The sequence below is a fragment of the Battus philenor genome, unplaced genomic scaffold (genome assembly GCF_028537555.1).
Source record: "Battus philenor isolate CCGP_79_NKW_IND1 unplaced genomic scaffold, ilBatPhil1.0.hap1 SCAF_4, whole genome shotgun sequence".
NCBI classification, from domain to species: domain Eukaryota; kingdom Metazoa; phylum Arthropoda; class Insecta; order Lepidoptera; family Papilionidae; genus Battus; species Battus philenor.
This window is the reverse complement of record NW_027181704.1, coordinates 4,856,704-4,880,451: the sequence shown is the minus strand read 5'-3', so window position 1 is coordinate 4,880,451 and position 23,748 is coordinate 4,856,704. Positions and strand designations below refer to the sequence as shown.

Here is a 23,748-nt window from a genome sequence, read left to right as displayed (position 1 = left end):
CATCTGCAAATAAATTTATTTTATTGAAAAGTTTGTTCTGAGATTATTACTTACAAATTAAAAGTATAGAATTACAAACTAAAAACCAATATATTTACTACTCGGTATTTCATTTGACACATCGGGTAGCAGAGTAATATTTTCGGCAAAGATCGTCTGAATTCGCTATTGTACAGCGTTGTCTTTATCGCACAACGCTCTGACAGCTTGATAATTGCCATTGGTAAATTAAATTCCGAGTACTATACTATACATAATTTTGCTAATAATCATTTTATTAGATATTACGTAACATGTTATACACATAATATGCAAAATTATTACACTACGAAAAGGATAAAATTATTCTTTATATATACTAGAATCTAACCTTGATCAAGGACACATGTATTTTTATAAAATAAACCGGTATTAATATAATATCATAAACATATTGTATCTGTTTAAAAATTCTAACTATGAAACGTTTCCTAATATGGATGTACAGGATTGTAATAGCTAATTATACAAATTATAAAGTTAATGTATATAACATTTATGATTGCAATTATAAATAAAATATTTAGGATTCCTTAAATATGTACCATCATAACAATAGTGTCATACAAATTAAAAGAAACACAGTTGATTGATTAAAATTGATATAAAATAGTCCTTCAAGCCGAATACAAAATATCACAAAGAAATTGCTACATTAATTGTTTAAATGAATTATTTATATCTATTGACTTTTCAGCGTGGGACGCCGGCCAACAAGGTTATTTGTCCACCTGTATATTTAGTTAGGTAGAGCGTTGGCTTACTATGGAAACCGTTTATGTTACGAAAAACAAATGACGAGTATTCGGAGAAGCACCGCTTTGTCATGGTAGATCGTTTCCAAATAAACTTCTATCATTCATAAGAAATTATCTATGTATTAACACCTATAGACAAATTGCTGCATCTTACAAGTTCGTCAGTCATTAGCTATATGACTTTATGGTGAAGCGGTATGACAACTTTGTCGTAGAAAGACGTTAAAATCAGAACGCTTCCAAACCGGTGTCATATCGTAGTATGTAGTGATGATAATATTGACTTCTCTATTTAGTTCCAGTCTTCTTCAATGGAACGATAAATAACGACGGCACGTGAGAGTGCAACGCGGTTATACCTCCGTGAAGGATGCACACGCGAGGGACGCTGCATTTAACCAAATAGTCGCTGAACTGCAATAAAAAAAACTAGGTAATAAAAGATCGGATGTACGAATGCATATTTATCTAAAATTGAAATGTTGGCTTATTATGGATACCAGTTAAATTATTTATTAAATCTACTACTAGTAGTTCTATATGACATCGTAGACCTGCCTTTTTAAATCTAAAATTATTAGTATATTATTAAATAAGTCTTATAGAATACTACAGTCTAGTTCGACCGAATTGTGGGGAATTTGGTTTTCTATCCCATTTGCATCATCATTAAATATTGTTAAATATCATTTAAAAAGAGCAATTACAGACGGCTCCGTTCCGTCAGTCAGTCCGTCGTTAATTCCCGCGGCGGCGACGTTCTTGCTCCTTATTCCTTGCCTCCACCTCCCCGCACTTTCCTAAGACGCGGTACAGCGGTTTCGGTAACGCTATATTACAAAGTTTTAGGTAATACTTGAGGTATTTTCAATTGATTTTATTCTAAAATCCGGTACATCCCGTCACTGCGGACCGTTTCAATATTAGGTTCTAGCGTATATAAGAGATAATTAATTTATATAAACTTATACGGAATAACAGATTGATAAATTGCTATATGTTACTAAATCTTGAAGGTATTGTTTGACAAATCTTTTGACGCAGTTTTCATTAATTAGATGTATTTATTGTAAGGAGAGACGACCTTGTGAGGAGACGCTGGAGGCCGCTGCCATACGGTCTTATTGAAAATTTTTGGAGGAGGCTTAGGATCAGCAGTTGACTTTCTAATTCGATTATTCTTGGATGGTGTTAGTGTTTTTGGCTTTTACAGGTCGTCGGATTCGTTATCCGCGAACTAATACAAGTATAAAAAAACAATGTTAGACACGATGCCTAAAGTCTTGATTTAATGATCTGAAATGAGGCATAAGGCCACTCAAGTGGTGTTTGTTTCTCTCTGTACATGTAAGACATTAAACGCTTCTTATATACTAATGCGTTTAATAATCATTATGCGGTAAACATTTCAAATTAAGGGCCACACGTAAAAGAGGTCCAAATCGTAACATGACTTTCAGCGATTAAAATTCTACGAAGTACATTCAAAATTGTACTTTCACCGTGTAAAAGACGCTCTGTTTACCAAAGCAGCCAAATTCGAATAATGAATACATACATTTCACTTTGTTACAAAATAATTAAAACGATTTCTGTTATTGCAACATATAATTACGTTATGAGTTAGATAGTAAACTGATAGGTAAAGATACGTATGTCGCAATAATAAAAAAGACTTTAAAATACAAAATCCTGAGTGCCATCGCGTTTGTCAATTTTAATAGTAACCGTCATGGCTAATCGAGTTAGAAAATTTAGATGGCAGTATGGGCAAGCCGAATAGCATGCAGAACAGATAGGCGCTGGGAAATTTAGGATCTGGAGCAGATGCAACTGGCGGCCCAGCGCAGAACGCCCCCACGAGGACAGACTATCTTATTAATGTCGCTGAAAGAAGTTACACGCACGTCACTTTCAACTATTCCTATTGAAAATGTCTGGAGGAGGCCTATATCTAGCAGTGGACGTCTTACGGATAAAATGATCATCATAACGATGCACGGACAGAATTTGAGTCTAGGAACCAGTATATTATTAAAGTTCGTCTTCAATTGCAACAGAAAGTTATATTTATAAACATTTATAAATGTATTAATGTATATATAAACTGTATGTTTACTACAATATATTGTGACAAGAAAAAGAGACCAATAAACGTTAAATATCGATCAAACTTGTATAAATTTACGAAGTAAAAGTCAATGTTATTTATCAATTAAAAATACCTGTAATTTTATTAAAATAATTCGCTACAGCCTTAAGGTAGAGTAGAGACCATGAACTTTGTTAGCCCCCGTCGGGTTTGATGCACAGAACAGGCACTTATTCTTCAAGCGAGGGCGGTCTGGAGAGGTCCGTGTCGCTCCTGACCGCCGAGCGATCGTCACTTCGCATAACTTACACTAAACCTCATTCATTACACTACACATTTACAAGGTATAGTCCCTCTACGTGCGTGTGTAACTGCGGTACCATCACTCAGCGTCAAGTTAGTCCGCGGACCTCCTGTTTCCGCGGACTCAATTTCGATGAAGTTGTCGAAGCCTAAATCGGGTAGCAGCATAACTTAAAACACATCAAATACAATGAAATGAGCTTTGTAAAGGATGTTAAAAAGCGCTGGATGCATGCCGATATAGACTGGTCTTATTGAAAATCTACGAAGTAAGATGTCCTGCGGCTGAAAAGATATCATAATCAAGTTGAATTCTTACAAGTTGGGCGGTCTCGTCCTCAGCCGATGCGATGACAACGATCTTCTTCTGTTTGACGGCTTCACTTAAAACCTTATAGGGCTGCACTCCTAATGTCTTCAGATCATGTTGTCCCAAATGCACTCCGCTATAAGGCACATTAATGCTACCCTCTATACAACTCTTTTCGTACCTATAATAGAATAAAAATATTAGGTGTTCGAACCGTATACAATATTTCATTGGTAGATAATATAAAATATATAATTAGGCAAAGGACACCGATGATAGAGCCATGTCATTGTTTATGAAATTGTGGTTAAATAAACATTTCAATTTCAAATCAAATGGCAGAAATTTGATATTATAGTTGCCATTGATTTAATAATGTTATAACTTGGATACGGTAGTACGAAGAACGCCAGAAGAGTCCAATTTAAATTGAATATAGAATCAATTTTACCCTCCTTTTTTTCTATTTTCAATTTTAAATAAAGATATTAGAATTCCAAAAGCTCCCAGATCTACGAACCTGATACAATCTTGATCGGTTTTTTTTATAATCACTTTCACAAATTTTAATCTTGTACTTTTAATGTAAATTGAATATAATGATGATGTGACTTCTATAAAAAGTTAATAAATTAATTGAATTGCATGTAATTAATGAAATATATATCAGCATAATTATACATTAAAATCGATAAAAAAATCGAGACGTCGAATATTAAAGTTGTTAAATTTATATCATCCGAGATGTTTGTGCCACATACAGAAAAAACTGTCAAAAAAAATCGAAGCCAGTTATAGCTGCAAATTCTCGCCTTAATCTGTCAAACGGTTAAAGATGTCAAGTCATAGATAAATATCTATAGGTTAGACACCAAAGAAAAATATGAAAAAAAAATTACTAACAGTAAGTTTGAACGAATGTCCACGACGCAGCATTTGTCTTGACATGTCAACGAAAAGAAGTCGGACAGACTGATACGCGGACTTATTTCCGTAAGGAGAACTTCCATCGGTATTTCAACGACATCCTGCGGAAGAAAAATATAAAATTGTTTGTAATTAGATCCTTTTTTTACAGATTCAATGGCTTCTGCGAGTACACGTCCTTGCCAATGGGTTATATCAGACTTACACAGAATAAAACCACCAAGATGTTTCTCACTGTACTCGATGATTGTTATAGATGTAAGCTTTTAAATAGTAAATAACTCATTTTTGCCAATTAATTTGTGGTACAACCTATGCAAAAATCAATAGTTTCAAAACTAACAAAAAACGTAATGATAACATAAGAAAGAGTTTTAATAATTCAGATAACTACATATTAAATTTAATTATTGCTTACGATCTGTCACTACAGACTTTGTATTGCCAGAAGTTATTGGCTCGGAGCATCCCAACAGAGTTTTAGAGTGAACAGTTTAAAAGCTTCTAAGTTTTTACTGACACAGTTTTTACAAACACAGCGTGGGCGAACCGAGGTTGGATATGATCTATTCTTGGCTCGCTTGTGGTCCAAGCTGCCGACCCAAACCCCATGTACAAAACATAAACATTATACAGCTCTACTCAGGTAGAGTGGTTAACTACGTGCGAACGTCATTTTACAACTGAAATGTGTCTGTCCAGCTTTTGTTTTATTTTTAAGTTCACGGACCCTTCCACTACATGAACTCAGTTCCGATGAAGCTGTAAAATCCCCTAGGCTAACAGCATCAGCTTCAACCGAAACCAAGTAGGTAACCAATCAAACTGTGTAGGATGACCAGCCCGTTTACTTTCTTATCTCCGGTCCACAATTCTTTTTACAGTAAGGAGGTAAATCTTCACTTTTCTTGCGATCTTCTTAGCTTACATATCAGCTCATTTCTAAATGCGGAAAACAGACTCCATGGAGTCAAGAAGCCAAGAGCAATAAAAGATCGAGTACTCAACCACCACCCAAAGTGATGCATCTTTTCGGGTGGAAGATTTACAAGATCTTAATGCATATCGACCTTTGGAGAGAGACAATCGGCTGATTTCGGCTTCATAGAGCATTATCTCTGTCGCACGACTGACAAAACGTCATATACGTAGTGTGGGACAGTGATAATGCTCTACTAAGTCGAAATTAGCCGATTGTCTCTTTCTGAAGGTCGATGTGCAATATTTATCGCCGGGTGCTATACTTAAAAATTAAATAAAGAATTTAACCTTTTCAAACGTCGTAATAAACGTAAAGTCAGTTATTTTGTACTGGCATTTACGATACTTTTTGCTGGCAATATAAAAAAAAAACATTAAAGTAATGTAATTCAGTGATTGGCTCAAAACGTAGTAACATTTCGCAGATTAGCATAAAAATGCGATAACACTTAGGATGGCGGTATGATTTATTAATGTTCTAGGACATACGACGGGCCCGATAAAGCAAGCATCGCAAATATTTGTGTCACTGCAAACTATTCCAACTATATTCTTTTCGATTTCGCAACACAATTCGCTTAATTTTTATTTTCAATTACATCCACCTGTATCGTGTATGCTTCGTTAACAAAACTGCTTTCTTAATTAGCGATATAAGAAGCACGGCCTAGTTTCAAACAATGTCATTTAATGTAAATTGCATCATGTTTGCTTTCTTAATGCTGCATCATTATTGAACTAGATAGAAAAAGTAAAAATATTACGTCTTTAGATAATAAATTTATAGAACACAATTTTAAAACATCGAATACCAACACTAGAATAAAAGTTTATCTTCAAAAATGTCAAATACATAAAGTAACTTCAACTTAATAACTCCTTTAGAAGTACGCGATGTAATCAACTTATTAAAGGTAAATCAATGCAACTATTTATTATAATTCTCTGTAAATAATACAACACTAATTGAAGTACGAAAACGTAATAAAAGTCAATTATAACCAAACATAAAATACTTAAATTTAAAACTGCGAAATTCCGATAAAATTTAATTTAGTTATTTTGCATTCAACCTATCTTTAAAACTATCATCTTTAAATAATAAAAAAAGAAATAAAATCAGGACTTTAAAAATGTCGTTCCCTGTTTATTTTAGGAATATTTATTTGTCTTTACTGTTAAGTAAACCAAAATATATTTAGTACTAAAAATGTATAAAATTTTGTTAAACATTTCATTTATAAAAGGTAAACTAGAAAGGTTTTTAGTTACGTAAATCCATGAGCTAAATTTTATTTTAAATATCTCTCTTAACAGTAAAGGAACATTGCAATAGTTTTTAAAAATCGTTTACGAACTGAACTTACGTGCTAAATCGTAAAATATTAAAAAAAACTTTCACGGCATGACGGAATTCACTCGCAGTACAGAGGGAATAATACAGAATCAATTTAAACCGTATTGAATCGATTTGCGTCATCGATAACGTCGGTATTTCGTAGGATGGGGGAAAATTAACTGCGTAGGTTTGTAATTTTATATTTTTGTACAGCGATAGTGACGCAGTTGTAGGAATATTAACCTTTTAATACACAACATTGGTCTGAGACGTTGTCCCTTACGATGAACTTATAAGAAGACTGAACCACACTCAGAAAGTAATAGAGAGAGCTAGGAAGTTAGATGCGAGATATATTCAGAAATGTGGAGAACCGCAAAAGAACCAAAGTCAACGACGTAGCTTGAATAATGGTTCGTCTGAAGTGGCAGTAGATGATGTACCCCATCATCGTTCAACCGTCAGCAGTTGGAGCAGAAAGGTTCTTGAGTAGCGACCCTGAGCCGTTCGATACGTCGTGGATACGCCTCTATAGATAGGTTGACGATATAGTCAAGGTCTAGATGCGGGCAGTAAGACCGGTCATCAGGGCGATCTATGGAGGAGACCTATGCCTCATAGTAGGCGTCTATTGGCTGATATGATGATGATTAATTAGCAACAATTGCCACACTATAAGATCAAAACTTGCAATAAAACTAAATAAAAATCAAATCATTGTCACAAAAAAACAAGCAGAAAAAAGCTTGCTTTGGAAATGACGAGTCAAGGGTATTTTGCGTTGAACACAATAAAAGTTTAATTAAAGAGTCACAAATGTGAATGTTGAAGAAAGGCCGACCTAGATCATGTGGTACCGGAGTAAGATGCTGCAAGTTTCGTTACTGGTTTTTATTGGACTCTCACTGCTGCCCAAATGGCAATTACTGATTCCGCGAGTATGAGGTGGCAGGGCGCAGAGTTCGCATTGTCTTAGACCTTTTTTAAAGTAGCAAAGCTGGAGGGCTCCCGGGGAAGACCCGGCTCGGACTGCTAAATGTTAATATTTTACCAGGAGAGGGAGGCCGCCGAGCTCTTAGATCGCTTCGGTGAACGTTCCTTGGAGTGACTAAGTTTAAGGGCCCCCACGAGGGCACCTCGGTTTTGGGCATCGATCGTGTGCGGAATGCTGCACCAAGGAATCCATACTGCGCGGTCACAAAATAAAACCCGGAAATTTATATCTGCTGTTGCAATGTTTTGACCACATAGGTAGAACAGTCAAACCCTTGAATAACTTATGCTAAACAGGGCGAGGGAAAACGTCCGAGAGATTGTGGTCCTGTCATTCGACTTTTGACACCAATCTTTATACTGCGCTCTACGGTGCCAATAATAGTAATAGACAGCGCAGCATAATGAAGTTAGAAATTACTCCATTTCTACGGGATCTCGACACGACAACGTTGCGAAGAACGGGCAAAAAGAAAAGCGACGTTCGTATGTAGTAAATATAAGTGATACAAAAAACAACTATAAATATAAACAAAGTCAATAAAGATAAAAAAATCATGTAAAAAAGTTTAAACAGATTAATAGTATTTAATCAAATCATGTCTACAGTACCATTAAGAATGTTATTGCATACATATAGTTAAACATTTTATAATTTTTCCCTTAAATAAAATTTTAATAATTACGAAAATAAATAATCACTGAAATGAATTCATATAACCATAATTGCATTTACATCCCTTGCATACACTTCCTCAACATTCACAAAATACACTTACTCGACATATTCTTCACTAGCCTTTATGCACTTATTTCCGCTAACTTTTTGTTATATATTATGAACTCTTTATCTTTGCTGATAGTATTAACTGAAATACGTTCAGTTTTACCAGTTCTAACCATGGGCACGGGAGGGTTACGATTTAATTTATTTATCGCTTAAATTAATAAGTAGTTCTAGTACTTTGGAAATAAAATAGAAGTAAAAATTACAAACAAATTATTTGAGAGAGTTAAAAGCAAACAAGGCTTACCATAGCGTCCTTTATTTCTGGTTCGTTCGTAAACCTTCTATAACTAATACTCCGTGGTGAACTCCGTAACATTTCAATAGATTCCTGCGAAAAGTATTCAACTTTAGATATTATATTGTAAAGACTGCAGAGAAACTTTATTTCTTACTACGGAATCATTTGGAAGCTTATAGCCGCTGATGGAGAGGGCTAGGCACGATTTTTCTACAAGATGTAATCAGGAATAAGGAGATCCGTAGACAAACGAAAGTAACTGAAATAGCCCAACAGGTTGGCAGTGAGTAGACCACATAACGGGCAATATGGATGGCAAAAAGGTTCTGAAGGGGACGCCACGAAACGAAAAGCGCAGCGTAGGACGTTTACTCACAAGGTGACGACATTGTTAAGGTCATTGAAAGACGTCATTGGATGTAAAACGCTTCCTATCGGTCTTATTATAAACCTCTGCGGTAGGCTTATGTACCGCAGTGGACATCCTAACGATGCAAAAAAAAAAAGTTTAAATTCATTCTATTTAATGTCTCGTATTTATAACTCCAGCTATTTCCTTAAAGACCTCTTCTCAATACAAAATAAGTTTTACAAACAACGGTTTTTGCAACTGATTTTAGTTCTTTTTTTTCATATTTGGCTTCTTTGAAAGATTAGTTTGCCAATCACTGGCTAAGAATAATTTCATAGATAATTCACATTCAATTTCAATAACTATTGGGATAAGCAATATATGTAACCTGTATAATATAGACTATATTAATTCTAAAAAAAAAAACATTAAAATGAAATTTTAAATACCTTTACGCATTCTCCAATATCGATTTCTGGTAAATCGGAGAATAATAAAATGCACTCATTGAAACCGGAATCGAGTAATGTATCTCTCAGCTGCCTCAAGATACCAACTCCCATAAACAACGGCAATGCCGGTCCCTCCACCAGCAATGCGTCCCATAAATGAACGATTTTGTGTAAAGGAAACACGTCTAGAGAAAAACATATTGTTAAAACTCTGATATTTTCAATGTTGTTAAATACATCTGAATCCTGGACAATGAGCACAGCAGATCGGAGATAGACGCTTTCGAAATGTGGTGAATGGAAACACACAACCAACAGGTCTGTTCTCGATGAATTCTGTATAAAGAATAGAGTTTATTTTTATGTATAATGACGATATACCTAACGACGGCCAATAATTTATGTATATACATACATATGTGTATATATATAACCACGCCGTTTAATTGTGCATATGGACATACAGCTCATTTGTTTGTTGTTCCAATTTAATGATTGTAAATAAAATTATTTTTATTAATTATTAAGAAATTGTACTCACGCGAAAACATGGTTAGAAACCAGGGTATTGCAAATAATTCAGGCACGAAATTTATTTCATGTAAATGTGTCGCCAGCTCCGGCTCGTGGAAAGCCGCCATTTGCCAAAACTTTGCCAAATACTCCTTTATCACAGCACTGTTGTCTTTCAAAAAGAATTTATGCAGAAATTTAGGTACAAACGCTGACAGGCAGGCAAATGCGCGTGCTGGAAATGTATTGTTTTATACATCTTCAACTCTACTTATTTTAAAAATTTCCTTATATTATAACACAAATGTTCACCTTTTCTAGTAATTAATGTATGGTATACAATATCTTAAAATCAATGGTTTTAGAAATAATAAATAGCTTGTTGATAATATAGTAAGAATAAGTGTTTTAAATTTCTTCCAAATTTCTGATTCCTATATTAAAATAAATTGTTGTTCATCTGTCCCTGCCCCTGTAGTCTTTGAACTGTCATAAGATACTAGTCTGTAGCATTTTAATAACCACTTCATACAAGATGATTGGAAATAGGTGTAGTACAAAATCTGCACGGAATGATAATGAACAACAATTGATTTTAATATTTAGTAATACAAATTTTAAGAACGTGTTTGCTTACTACATTATCTATACGTTTTTTAATATTTCTGAAACCATAGACATTCGGAGAGAGTGTACCATGCATTGATTGAAGGCCAATGAGTTGTACAGTATACATCATACATGCCCTTTAAAGCCTGTTATAAAACCTATCATTCTATATACACCAACATCAGTAATAACATTGTCAATCTTTTCTAAATAACTAAAGACCTTATAAAATGTAATAAATAAAATTCGTATCAAATTTAACATGAAAGATGAAAATAAAAAATAATTGTTTGATTACAAATTACGGAATATAGGAATATGTTGTAAATAAAATGATAAATATAATGTACCTTCATTACAGAAGTTTAAGTATAGGAAAGGAGCAGTTAACGAGTCCAGGCCTTGCCAATAAACATATTGCGGATTGGTAAGGAGCCAGGCCTTCAGCAATCGCTTCAGGGTACGATGACCAGCTGCTCCACACAGCAGCCAGCAGTATTGATGACACCGAGGAATGTCCACATCAATCTGTTAATCAAACAGAATTTAAAAAGTTTCTTTCACATGTAAATATCTCCATCATCATGTTAGCCAGTAGACGCCCCCTCCTGCATGGGAAAGGCTTCCATCAAAGATCGCTATGATGACCAGACTTCGCTGCCCGCATCTACACATTCACACATTCAACATTCACGACTTTAACTATATTGTCGAGCTACCTAATTGAAGGCCTACCCACATTAGGTCTACCGGCTCGTGTTCCCCACTCGAGAACCTTTGACTGTGAGAAAGAAAGCAAATATAAAGGATGAAAGATGAAAGAGGGAAGAAAGAGAGAAATTGTGAAGGATGAGAGAAAGAGAGAGAAATAAAAATAGGAAGGTTTATATCCCGGTCCCAAAAATAATGGCCCTCAATTACGAGGGCCAATAAAAATAAAAAGAGAAAGAACCTTTTCGGCCCCTATGGCCATCAATTGCACAAGCGATGATGTGCTGTGTATGCATGCATGTAAACGATGAGATAAAGTTAAAGTAAAATTTTCACCAATGCTAGTAACATTATGCGAAATATAAATAAAAATGTACCGCTTACTATGTCACTAAATGTAAGACTCCCCCTAACGGCCCGATAAATATGACTTTTTTGGCTCTGCTTTGCAAGATGTTATAGTGCAAGATATTCTTATAAAGGGAAAACGGTAAAATTACTAAAGAAAATAGTGAAAATAATGCTTTTCTATGCCCTTGAAAATCAAACAGTAAACACGTTGTAACTCTCAAACATTTAATGTAAATCAAAATTAAAAACCGAAAAATAAAACTTTGATCTTGTAATTTAAGTTTATTAAAATTATAAATGTATAAATAAAGTTATAACTCTGAATCTAACAGTGATTTTTTTCTATTGGAATATACAATCAGATTGAATTCTGCTATATTAAGATCCTTCAACTTAAAGGGTTGCAACGAGAGTTCCAAATATTCCTTATCTGGGAGCTAACAATAACTCCTGGCGGGTTTTTTGTTGAAATATAGGACATATAAAAACATAATAAATATAGGACAATTCATTCCTAAGCTTTCTTATGACATAAAACCTCTTTCACTCTATAATAGGAGTTATAACAAGGTTTTGTTTAATAAACTTCTTAAATTAGTAGCAAGATAGTTTAGAGACATTGTGTGAAACAATTTTTGTAATTGCAATACCTGTCTATCCGTGGGTGTTGGAGTTTCCTTATCAATTCTCTCATACTGTTCCTCTATGTCTCCTTTGACTCCTAGAAGTGCTGCCCAAACATCACCTCGCACTAATGGCGGAATGTCGATTTCAGCTTCCGCTCTTATATATTGAGCTGTATACGGATAACCCTTAAACAAACAATTAAAATGTTTATATATGAATCACAAAACACACAGATGTATATTTTCCCAAATTAGAATAAAAGACGAAAGTCTTAAACCTTCGTAATAAATTAACATATTAAATAACAATAAAAAATAACACAAAATTAATATAAATTGAGTAATATACTAGAGTAGTAGAAGTAAGTAATATAAATTAATATCACCCAAATCTGCGATATTTGAGGAACGGAGCGAAAGAAGTGAGGCGATAAATGAATGAAAAGCAATTTGAAAAAAAAACGATAGAAAATTGTAGAATGAAAGATAGATCATACGAAGAACGATATGAGAAGAGTACAGAAAGAAAAGGAAATGAAAGTAAAAAAAAAAATTTAAAACATCAAACCCTGTCCTACAACAAGATAAGGAGTAGGAAATGTATGTTCTAGTTCACAGACCCTTCCGCTCTGTGGATTGGAAGAATTGGATATCTGAAGTCAAACTGAAAAAAAGTTCCAACGATTCGACTAATTTTAATGAAGACAAGGAATATTAAGAGTTGAATTGAAGATAGTAGTAACAACACTTTACTTCCGCGCTATGGACAAAACTATGTTTCAAGCTGACAAACATTTCTTGGAGCAAAAAGGTTTGTTAACATTAATTTTACAATGCCTTTAAATTGCTTACAATCATATTATTTACGACTTTAAAAATTTATATAAAAAAATTATTAAGTTTCAAAATAAAATTGACTAATTGACTTACAATTAAAAGCTTTTGAAACCACAGCAATCTGTAGAATTGGTATTCAGTATCTCTTTCTCTTATTATCTTCGGCAATGCAACTGCATCATAGTCCCTTCTACGTTCATGCATTAGTGGGTAAAAATCTTGTGGGGGAATGTGACTTAATCGAGCCTTTAATAAGTCTAAACTGTATTTTGCAATTCGACGATCAAATAAGGCTCCACTTTTACCGCCAATCGTACATCCATCCAAAAGTATTGCTCTGAAATAATAATAAACATTTGTGAACCTTTTTTTTATACGCTTATATAAGACAGCAAAAACTGATAGAACGAGAGATAAATGTTCACTTAATGCATATTTGGATTTTCATTAATCCGAATTAGATTAAATGATTACTAATTTGGTTTAAAATATTGTCATTTTATATTACAATAAGAAACATATTCGATTATACGTGCGCAAGAAAAGGGAATGTTGTTTCAATATTTGTCCAATGAAATAACCGTGAAAACAAACTGGTTTATATATATACAGTATATGGTATATATAGATAGTATAGTATATGGTTTATATATGTATATATATATATATAGATAAATAATTAGGGCAAAAAAAAATTATAAGTCAGGTTAATTGGTAAAATTTGCGCCCGGCTAACGAATAAATACCCAAACCTATATAGAATCAGGCACTGAAATTATTTTTTGTAAAAGAATTTTTAGAAAAAAAAATACTTCTACATGTACATATGGAGTAACATTGCTATATTTGTAGCAGCCATATGTTCACGTTGAAATGTTGAATTCTCAAACTAAATGTGAAATCAATTTTCCAGAAAAAATAATATTGTTTTCTTCACATAATTATCTTCAAAGATATGTAATAGTGTGAAATTCAGATTCATCACAATTTATGTCTTTAAGTAGTCTCTGCTTACAAATCATTGTCGTTATATATTATTGTTATTAAGCCTTCAGTTCCCTCTTCAGTTACATTGAATTTCGATAATAATATTTTCAAAAGCAAGTAAATAGTTTTCTCTAAGATCTTCATAATATCTATTATAATTATATTAATATCTTAATATGTTGCTTGATTATACAATATAGCCCACTAAGAAAAGACAATATTTAAAAAAAAATTCACACTAGTGGCAAATGAATATTATAACAATTAATTTTAAATTAAGTTGATATCTATGCAATATCAATAACAAATTATGTTTGTATTATGAAATAAGCATTGCAAAATATAACAAATCCAAAGACAAATACTTTTTAAGTGTAAAAATTTTCTAAAGATTTCTGTTTTTTATAATAAATCTATAAATAATCATTCATCAATCAATCATCATATAAATAATTGTTACGCTAATAAAAAAAATTACATTGGCATTGATAAAATTGGAGGACTATTTTTAATCAAACCATTTTTCTTTAATTCCGCTTGTATGTCCCCACCAGTTAACTGCCACCAGTGATATAAATATTGAAGTTTACATCCCATTAACCCTCGTGGTTTTTTAACATCTACAACCATTTTCACATTATTTTGTGATAATTCGTCCACCAATTCCTCAAATGTCGTCCTTTCACTGGGGTAAATTTTTAAACATTTTTCTATAATGTTTCGGAGTTTGTCTGGAACCAACTGAAAATAAAAATGGTTAATATTAAAACACTGCCATTCATCACCACTATAATTTTCGCCATGGGATGTCTACTGCTGAACTGAGGCCTCCCCATTTGGACCGCTTGGAGAAACTTGCATCTTATTTCTACAACCTTTACCTGATAAAAAATGGCCTACAATGAGATTCTAATACTGTGATTGTAATACCATATTTATGTGCATGGTTTTATAAAGGTTTAATAAATTTATAAAGCATATTTCATAAATTAACCTTGTAAGCTTCAAAGCAGTCATGTTCTCTTGCTATTCTCTCTGCTGGATTGGCTGCATGTACCAAAGTAAGTATTCTTCTGAGTATTGGCCCAGGTTTTAAGTTCTGCCACAGTTTACCTATGCATAGTTCCAATAGAATGATACCAAATGTCCAAATGTCTGCAGCTGGTCCGCCACCATTAAGAATTGTTTCAGGACTCATGTATCGGGGCAGCCTAAAATTATTGAATTACATATTTATGATTATTTCATACCATAAAATGAACTTAACAATAATATAATCTTTTTTTGGAACAAGTTGTAAAAGTGTACAGGTAATTAGAAAAAGGAGTAATAGCTTAAAGATGTGAATGTATAGCTTATTTGCTGCTAATTAATAAATGGTACACTATATCCGAATATAAATGGTTTATGTGTTAATAAGTAATTTAATTCCATTCAAGTTGCATTTGGCAAGTGATCTCTATCTTGAAGTTGGTTTTACCGAGCAAGACAGTTTGTCACTTGCATGCATAATTGTTCACAACTTCGAGCAGGCAATACTGATAACTAATTAAATATAAACAATATGGACATTAGGCATTTGGCATTGTCTGTGTACTCTTTGTACTGCTAGAAGTAATAGGCCTGTTGCATTTCAAACAAGAAAATGAATCATTGTAATGTATTTCCAATTGTATTATATGTTTTAAAAAGCTGTTTTAAAGGTTTTTGCTGACAAATAAGCTATACAGTCATCCTTTTAATGCTTTTATGTCTATAACCAATTACTCAGTATTGGTGATGTCAATTTCTTAACTTAAAATCACACAGCTACATTTTTAACAGGATTTTATTTCTAATCAACAATATATTCACATTAGTTATCAACAACCTTTTGCCATCTAGTATACAACACCTTACATAATAAGCTACCAAATGACTATCAAATAATATCAATAATCCCCCTAATAGGTACACATTGATATAAACTTTGATTTCTTTATTTATTGTCATTTGTTCTGGGTGAGTAATTGTAATGAACTTAGGAATAAGTTATATTTTTGCTATAATACTAACCCAAGAGGAAATGGGACATCAGAACCTTCTCCTGTCATGTAGTACATTCCATAATTAAATAGTTTCACTCTACCACAACTGTCTATGTATATGTTGTCATCTGCTAAAGTTCTGTGTATAATATTTTGTCTATGTAGAAAAAGCATTGCCCTAGCTACCTGAAGTGCAATATTGGTGACTTCATCATATGAAAATTTTGATTTACATTCCTCCACTGACTTTCCAAACACCTCAGTGACAACTATTATCCTTTCTGCAATTATTTATTTTAATCATATTAGTAAAGATACTATTACACAAAACATATTCTTGTTTTTATTAATGCAATGGTAAATAAAAATTTATAACAAGAATAGAGCAATAACAGGTTAATTTTCTGCATTAAATCAATGGCAGCTAAGTATAAATAAACATTTTGGAAAATCACAATTTTATAAAAAGAGTAGCCATTATGAGAGTATGATTTTCATTAAATTTTAATGAAGTCTTATAATAATTGCCTTAGCAGTTTTAAGCATATGTAATTCTTCTTAGGTAAAGAAGTTTGTACTTTTAAAAAATTTTAAAAAATTGACACCCTAGATTACTTCAAAATTTAAATTCATTTTGTTACGTATGGCCATTTTTTTGAAAAAAAAAATTCCAACACATCATTTTACGTAGATATTTTGCTGCTATAAAATGTGCAAGCCGAATCGATCAATTATTCATTTAATTAAAAATAATGTTTACGTCTATTTTTACTTAGTGTAGATTAATTAGCCTAATTTTGTTAGAACGATAACTATGTTTCTTTTATTTATGCCGGCATCATACCATGTTTCCCACGTATAATATCCAAGTAAGTACATAAATTGGGGTGTTCTATAGTGAGCAAGCGTTGTGCTCTTCCCAGGATTGATATCGAACTGGGTGTCAAGGGCAATCCGTTACTTCCACACGTTTCTCCTGGATGATTTTTGGCAAAGTAAGTACAAGCAGCGAATACATAATTATCGTCGTTATCTCTCATTATTAAATAAAATATTTATATGATTACGAAAATATTTCGTTTGACAGTTAGTCATTGACGTTTGGGCAATCGTCAATAACAATAACAGAGAATACCCCAACAGATCTACATAACTTAGGCATCTAGAATTGTTTTAAATCAAGGAACTTATTAACTAAAACTTATACAATTCATCAATTTAAACAGCTTTGATCTTCTAATATACTTGGTTTTCCAGACGGTAAGATTACTAGACCTTTATATAATCCAAATAAAAATTAAAGAACTTCGAAGCTAAACAGCAAGCTGTTATTACCTGCAAGAACTCTATGAGTTATAACCCTTCATTAAGTATTAAGAATTGCAAAAGCTTCTTTCACCACTTCTTCCGCCGGCGCTAACGCTAACCCAGGAATCTTTGAGTAGAGATGGGCATTTCAGCCAAGCCATTTTATAAATTGGCTGCCCGTGTGGAAATTCTCGAAAAAACTGTCGAGTTTAGTACCAGTTCTCCAGTTTCCGAAAAATGTTATTGCTAATGAGGCAAATCAGTATTCAACCATGTGTTCCGTCACGAAAAAGTCTAATTACATTAATTATTACATTTTACATTATGTTTTAAATATTAATTAACTTGTTTTTAGCTACTTTGATAAATTTTAGTCAGCCAATGGTAATAAAATTTATTGATTTTTTATGCAAATGTTTAATATTTTCACTGTATTTTTACGCTATAGAAAAAATTAAAGACGGCTAAAATTAGAAAGAATTGAATTAGTTAAAAATATCCAATAACTAGACATTTTCAGTTTTATTTCTTCTTTGGGCAATACTGATCACCTTCATTTATTTTCTATGGTTCCTTGAGTTACTTTGTCTTCCGTACTCAGATTTACTTTCGATTACATTTTTAAGTTCTTGAATACCTGACAAAACTTCTACAAGTGATTTATTAACTCGAACTGATAAAAACCGTTTTTTGTATGTTATTTAGATTAATAATTACTTTCTATTATAATTGATATACATTCCGTCAAAATGTCTAGCTTAGAAAACCCTCCAGTTAATAACGATTCGGAAATGGAAGAAGGTGAAATAGTTGACGATTTAGATGACCTTTCCGATATATCTTCAGAGGAAGAATTTTTATTAAGGCAGCGACTTCAAGTGCTGGAAAACTACAACAATGTTCTCGAAAGGAAAAAAGCTAAAAGGGCGTCAATTTTGTCAGGTAAAGGAACTCGTCATTGCAACTTCAAGTAAAAAAGTAAGACTAACATACCTACGTCGATTAGTATTTGTTATTTAAACAACCATCAATATATGTTTCATACGAAATCATAATTCTAGGATTATTAGAATTATGATTTTTGCATTTAGTATAAGCAATTTCATTTAGGTTAAATAAAATAACTTTTAGGTGAGAATGAAAAGGCAGCAAGCGTACTTTTCCATGATCTCTCAGAAATATCAGCCACTGAATTAGAAGATAGTAAATCGGGTTTAAAAAATTATTCAAACATCCAAACATATCAGAAACAAAGCTATAAACAGAAGAGATTTAATATACATAATGGTAATGGAAAGGTAAAAGAAATTAAGAAAAAAAATAATCGTAGAAAAAAGTTAGAGCTTAAGGTTGTAAGTGAATCTAGTGAGGAATCTGATGATGAATATCGAAATAAAAGGCGTAAATTGGCAAATGCTGTAGCATTAAACAAATGTAAAGTTGATACTTCTTTAAAGGCTAGGCTAGAAAAAATGCTTTATGTGAAAAAAAGTGAAAAATGTCTGAATACAGAGAATATTGGGGTAAGCAATGAAAATGCACTAAAAATAGATAGTAGTAATCAAGAAAACGTTGAAAAGATGGATAATGTAACAAACTCTGAAGAACAGAATATTGCAGAATTTGTTAATGGGGAAGAGAAGGAATCTGATATCAAAGATGTTAATACCAAAAATCCACAGACTCTGTGCCAAGAAGAAAGTAGCATCGAGTTAATGGAAAATAATAACAGAGAAATGAAGAGTGCATGTGAATTAATAGATTTGTGCTCTGAAGATAGTAAAGAAATTGAAATCTTTAATATAGAGACAAAATCAAATGATTTTGTGGACTCCTGTAATAATGAAAATACTTCTAATAAACAGGACTCAGATGATGAGCTTGAAGTGCTTAGACAACATGCATTGAAAACAAAAAGTCTTAAGAAGCAATCACAACCATCAGAAAAATCAAATAAAATTGAAACTAAACCACAGTCAGAAGATGATGATAGTGATACTGCTGATTTGCGACTCATCTGTCTAAAATCAGCTTTATTAAAGAAGGCTATAGAAATGAAATTAAAACAAAAACTAAGGAAAAGATTGAAAACAAAATCAATTAGTTTACAAGATGATCTTTTGATTTATCAGGAAGAGATGGATAATATTACAGATATTGAGAACAATACTGATATAGAGTCAGTTGATATGGATATTGGGTCAGATGGTGATGACAGAGTAAAAGAACCAAATGGAATTTGTGATGTAGATTCAAATCATAACCCACTAGCAGATAATAAGGGAAAAATTTGTTCAGGTTCAAACAGAGATGATGAATTAGATGAAGATGAAGATCTATTAAGAGCAAAATTGTTAACATCCTTGAGTAAAAATCTGCCAAATTTGCTGGAAACTGATATAACTACAGCACATAATGATAAAACTTCTGATAATACTGAGGTAAAAGTCCAACCTAAACAAAATGCTTCAGAAAAAAGCAAGTTTATTATTAATTTAGAAGACTCAGATTCGGAAGGTGAACATGAGGCTACAAAAAATTTGACAAAAATGCATATGAAATTATCAGAACAAGTAGATTTTCAACAAAAACTTGATATGTTCCTAAAATCAACTAGAATGAAAGTTGAAAGTGATAAACTTCCAGATGTAGTTCAACAACCATCACTTCCTAAGCCACATGTGAAATACATTCCCAAGGTAATCAAAACTTAATTGTTTTTTTTTTATTGTTTTAAGTAATTCCTATAATATTAATCATAACTTTTAGGCAGTTACACATTTACCCAAGTCTGAACAGATTGAATATAAGAATTTGGTTAAAAGAATGGCAGAATTAGAGAAAATCAAACAAGCTAGGCAAACATCTATGAATCTTCAAAATAACATATCAGTGCTTAAAGAAACATTAAATCCACGGAATATAGCAAATGAGACCAGAAATAAGTTTCCTAACAATTTGGAAGAAAGAATTGCACTGTCAAGGTACTGTAGTTACAATTATTTTGTTTTAAGCTGATCAGATAATTATTATATTTACCATATAGCTGGTATTAAAAATAATTAATGAGCATAAATAAAAACATGAAATTGCTGTTCACATAATTCTTAACACATTTTTAATAAGCCATAATTTGTTGTTGCATTGATATTATTTGTATCACAATAAAAATCAATACTTATTAATTTGTTTGTTATTATAAAAATTAAATTATGTCTAACAAGAAAGTACTAAGAAAATGTTAAGTATTTACAGAATACTTTAATTTTTTTTCTGCCCCACAATGTTGTTATTATAAGAAAATTAAAAACAAATTACACAGAAAAACTATTGCTGAAGAGTCTGCCAAAATGTTAAAACTGAAAGAGGAGGCCACAAAATTATTGCAAAAGTATAAAATAGTTGCAACTGAATTACGAAACATATCAACTGCAATTACACTTAATAAAAAGGAACAAAGAACTGTTCAGAATAAATTATCAAGAATTAGAATACAACATCAATCATTACTGAAGAGGTATTTTCTTCATATTACTCCTTATTTTTTTAACATTAAATTTAAGAAAATGTAATAACACATTTTTTTTCAGCTCAAGTTTTAAACATTCCACTGTAAGAAGTACACTTGTACAACAAACTAACAATAAAATAATAGGCAGTAAATTACAAAAAGAAAATGATCCTACCAAGAATGATTACAAAAGTCCATCAAAGTTAAAAGCAGTGACAGTTAGTGTTGTAAATAATCTACAAAAAGAGTGCACTGGACCAAGCCCAGCACTATCAGTTCAAGTTGATGTCAACAGTAATAAAAAAATTGTTAATGTGCCTGACACTGCAGAGAGTGAAAGACTTGTTAATTTAACAGAAGAAAACTCAGATGTGATTGAAAGAAAACAAACTACTTCACCTGAAGAGAGATCAAACTGTGATACAAAAGACATTAATTTAATCCATCCAGTTTTAGAAACAAACAATGAAAACGTAGAGCCAACTAGAAGTGATAATTCATTAAAAGATGATAAAAAAGACAAAGAAATAAGTGATTACCAATCTCCATTGGAAGCATTTGAATCAACTACGTAAGTTAAAAGTTAATTATTTTTATTTGTTTATCAGATGTTGGAGAAATATAAAAATAGAAGTTTTATGGAGTATTACTTGCAAATATATTTTTTACAGAGACAAAGTAAGTAGTACTATATGTTTAACAACTATACCAAATGCGAATTGATATTTCCAAGTATATTTGTGACATTCTTGATGCTGTGTTAGAACAAATATAATGAAATATAAATGAAATTAAATTCCTTTTCTCATTTACATGCAAATATTGTATTCATTAAAGGTTGTGGGATATAAAATTTTACATCAAGCATGTCACATAATACGTAAATGTCTATAGTATTTTGTAATTGTCTATTTACAGTGACAGGTGTGTGCTATGTATATTTTTTTGTGGAAACATATAGTTGCCTGCCACTAAAATATTAGGAATGTTGTACAAGAATTTTAATATCTATGGTAGTGTACCTACATTAACAAGCATATTACGTGGATTGAGCTCTGCGTACGCACATCGCGGCTCTGCATTGCGATGTAAGTATGCATCTGAACTATCCACGAGCACGTGCCGATCACGAATAAACATTTCAATTAATGTTTTTCAGTTGGCAAGAAGACCCGAATGCATTTCTCTGCCCTTACGAGGTCGGCGGCAGTTGCAGGGATCCCGATTGCAAATTCCTCCATCCCAAATTCCCCTCACACCAATGACATACACCAACAACTTCTTTATTCTTTTTCCGCCTATGTAATACTCGCCTAAAATGCAAACTTACTTTAACCTGCCCTTCCATTATTCCTGTCTGCCGCGACAGCAATGGACTCAACAGCGACGTGTAAAGTATTTTGTGTGTTTTTTTTAATTTACAAATTTGCATGTATACCTTTTAAAGATCAAACTACTCCTAAAGAGATTTATGACTCTTATCTAATAGATTACTCAAAAATGTCCATTTGTATTTCATAAGCACACTTTAAGCCATTTATCGTGACTTTATCATTATCTTTTTATTTCTTATAGTTTTATTTAATGTAAATAGGACTTGAAATAATGTAATTATCCGTAAACATTTGTTATCTACATATTACATTTTAGTCAAAATATAAAAGCAGTTGCAATTTCTCTTTAAAAATTAATTTCCCTTGTAATAAAATTATTGTCTTTTTTTGTTAAGAATTCTCCTCCTTCTAGATGTATTAGATTAATGAAATAAATCACTTTTACACCAACTCATTTGTGAAAATTTTATGATATTAAACACTGATATTTTTAACAAGTTAATGCAATTCTAGTTGGCGCCACGGGCGTGGGAAGGTGCTTTTGCGGCAGTGAGTGGTAAGTTGCGTGTATCTTGTAAAATAGTGAATTTGTAGTGATCGAAGCGTACTGACTGAACGTACATCTCTTACCTGCGGACACGGGCAGAGCGACGCACGGTAACTTATGTGTACTGAATTTTAATTAAGTCTGTTATTTTTCTATTTTAAAGTATACATTGTATATTTAAAAAGTTATTAATAAAGTCAGTTATTGTAAAAATGAATTTTTATTTATTTACCCAAACGTCAAGGAATGAAACGCAGATAAATTAACAAATAGATATATTATTTGGATAATACAAAGTAAAATACTTTTCACACAGATACACTTTTACATTTAGACAAAAACACCCATATAGTGGAATCGATTTTATATTATTACCAGAGATCGAATATTGGGAAATAATCGTGCATAGTGTTTTCTTATTGTGAACAGCACTTTTGTGTTAAAATCCTCTCTAAATACAATCGTGCGAAGGAGATGAGTAACTACATCTGTTTGTGCGCAAGTTGAGACACCGAAGTTTCTTTTTTTAATTTATTAATAACTCATCAAAGAAGCATCTATACTTTTAAGCGAAAAAATGAAATTAGGTATAATATCCCTCGAAATATTCGATCTCTGAATATTAGATAGATACTCTCAAAAAATCTATTCATAAAACAAAAGTGAGATTTTACATTGGAACGACTAGATTTGTATTTGGAGACACATTAAACATATAACTGTGGGCATGTAGAAGTTTTAATGATCTACAAACCAATACACATTAGACGCGACACAATGTTTTTTTAAAATTAATTAATACTCTTATATAAA

General features: G+C 32.2%; 2 protein-coding genes across 3 annotated transcripts; one reads left to right on the top strand and one right to left on the bottom strand.

The window, feature by feature from the left end:
* Positions 1-908: 908 nt before the first annotated feature.
* On the bottom strand, positions 909-17,320 carry LOC137928632 (TBC domain-containing protein kinase-like protein). The gene is made up of 13 exons (XM_068771538.1): positions 17,080-17,320; positions 16,264-16,516; positions 15,203-15,419; positions 14,687-14,949; positions 13,315-13,558; positions 12,409-12,570; positions 11,047-11,224; positions 10,116-10,322; positions 9,572-9,759; positions 8,777-8,860; positions 4,406-4,530; positions 3,512-3,683; positions 909-1,211 (listed from the first exon to the last, which is right to left on the bottom strand). Exons 1-13 carry the CDS (start codon positions 17,273-17,275, stop codon positions 1,086-1,088), a joined length of 2,415 nt encoding a protein of 804 aa, XP_068627639.1. The 5' UTR covers positions 17,276-17,320; the 3' UTR covers positions 909-1,085.
* An 825-nt stretch (positions 17,321-18,145) lies between these two features.
* Positions 18,146-23,141, top strand: LOC137928631 (putative leucine-rich repeat-containing protein DDB_G0290503). 2 transcript variants are annotated; one of them, XM_068771535.1, is made up of 7 exons: positions 18,146-18,485; positions 18,675-20,242; positions 20,313-20,527; positions 20,866-21,060; positions 21,134-21,625; positions 22,214-22,444; positions 22,902-23,141. In XM_068771535.1, the coding sequence occupies exons 1-6, from the start codon at positions 18,293-18,295 to the stop codon at positions 22,317-22,319; spliced, it is 2,769 nt and encodes a 922-aa protein (XP_068627636.1). In that variant the 5' UTR covers positions 18,146-18,292; the 3' UTR covers positions 22,320-22,444; positions 22,902-23,141. The 2 variants fall into 2 exon arrangements, with proteins under 2 accessions (XP_068627636.1, XP_068627638.1); XM_068771537.1 differs by having other exon boundaries at positions 22,214-22,456.
* Positions 23,142-23,748: the final 607 nt, after the last annotated feature.

Excerpts from the sequence above, each read along its gene's own strand:
- LOC137928632 (XM_068771538.1), bottom strand. The coding sequence starts at position 17,275 with ATGAGAGATAACGACGATAATTATGTATTCGCTGCTTGTACTTACTTT. Across the intron at positions 8,861-9,571 it reads ATATTGGAGAATGCGTAAAG|GAATCTATTGAAATGTTACG; the intron begins GTATTTAAAATT and ends TACTTTTCGCAG. Across the intron at positions 1,212-3,511 it reads AGGACGAGACCGCCCAACTT|TTCAGCGACTATTTGGTTAA; the intron begins GTAAGAATTCAA and ends TTTTTATTGCAG.
- LOC137928631 (XM_068771535.1), top strand. The coding sequence starts at position 18,293 with ATGTCTAGCTTAGAAAACCCTCCAGTTAATAACGATTCGGAAATGGAA. Across the intron at positions 20,528-20,865 it reads GAAAGAATTGCACTGTCAAG|AAAAACTATTGCTGAAGAGT; the intron begins GTACTGTAGTTA and ends CAAATTACACAG. Across the intron at positions 21,061-21,133 it reads CATCAATCATTACTGAAGAG|CTCAAGTTTTAAACATTCCA; the intron begins GTATTTTCTTCA and ends ATTTTTTTTCAG.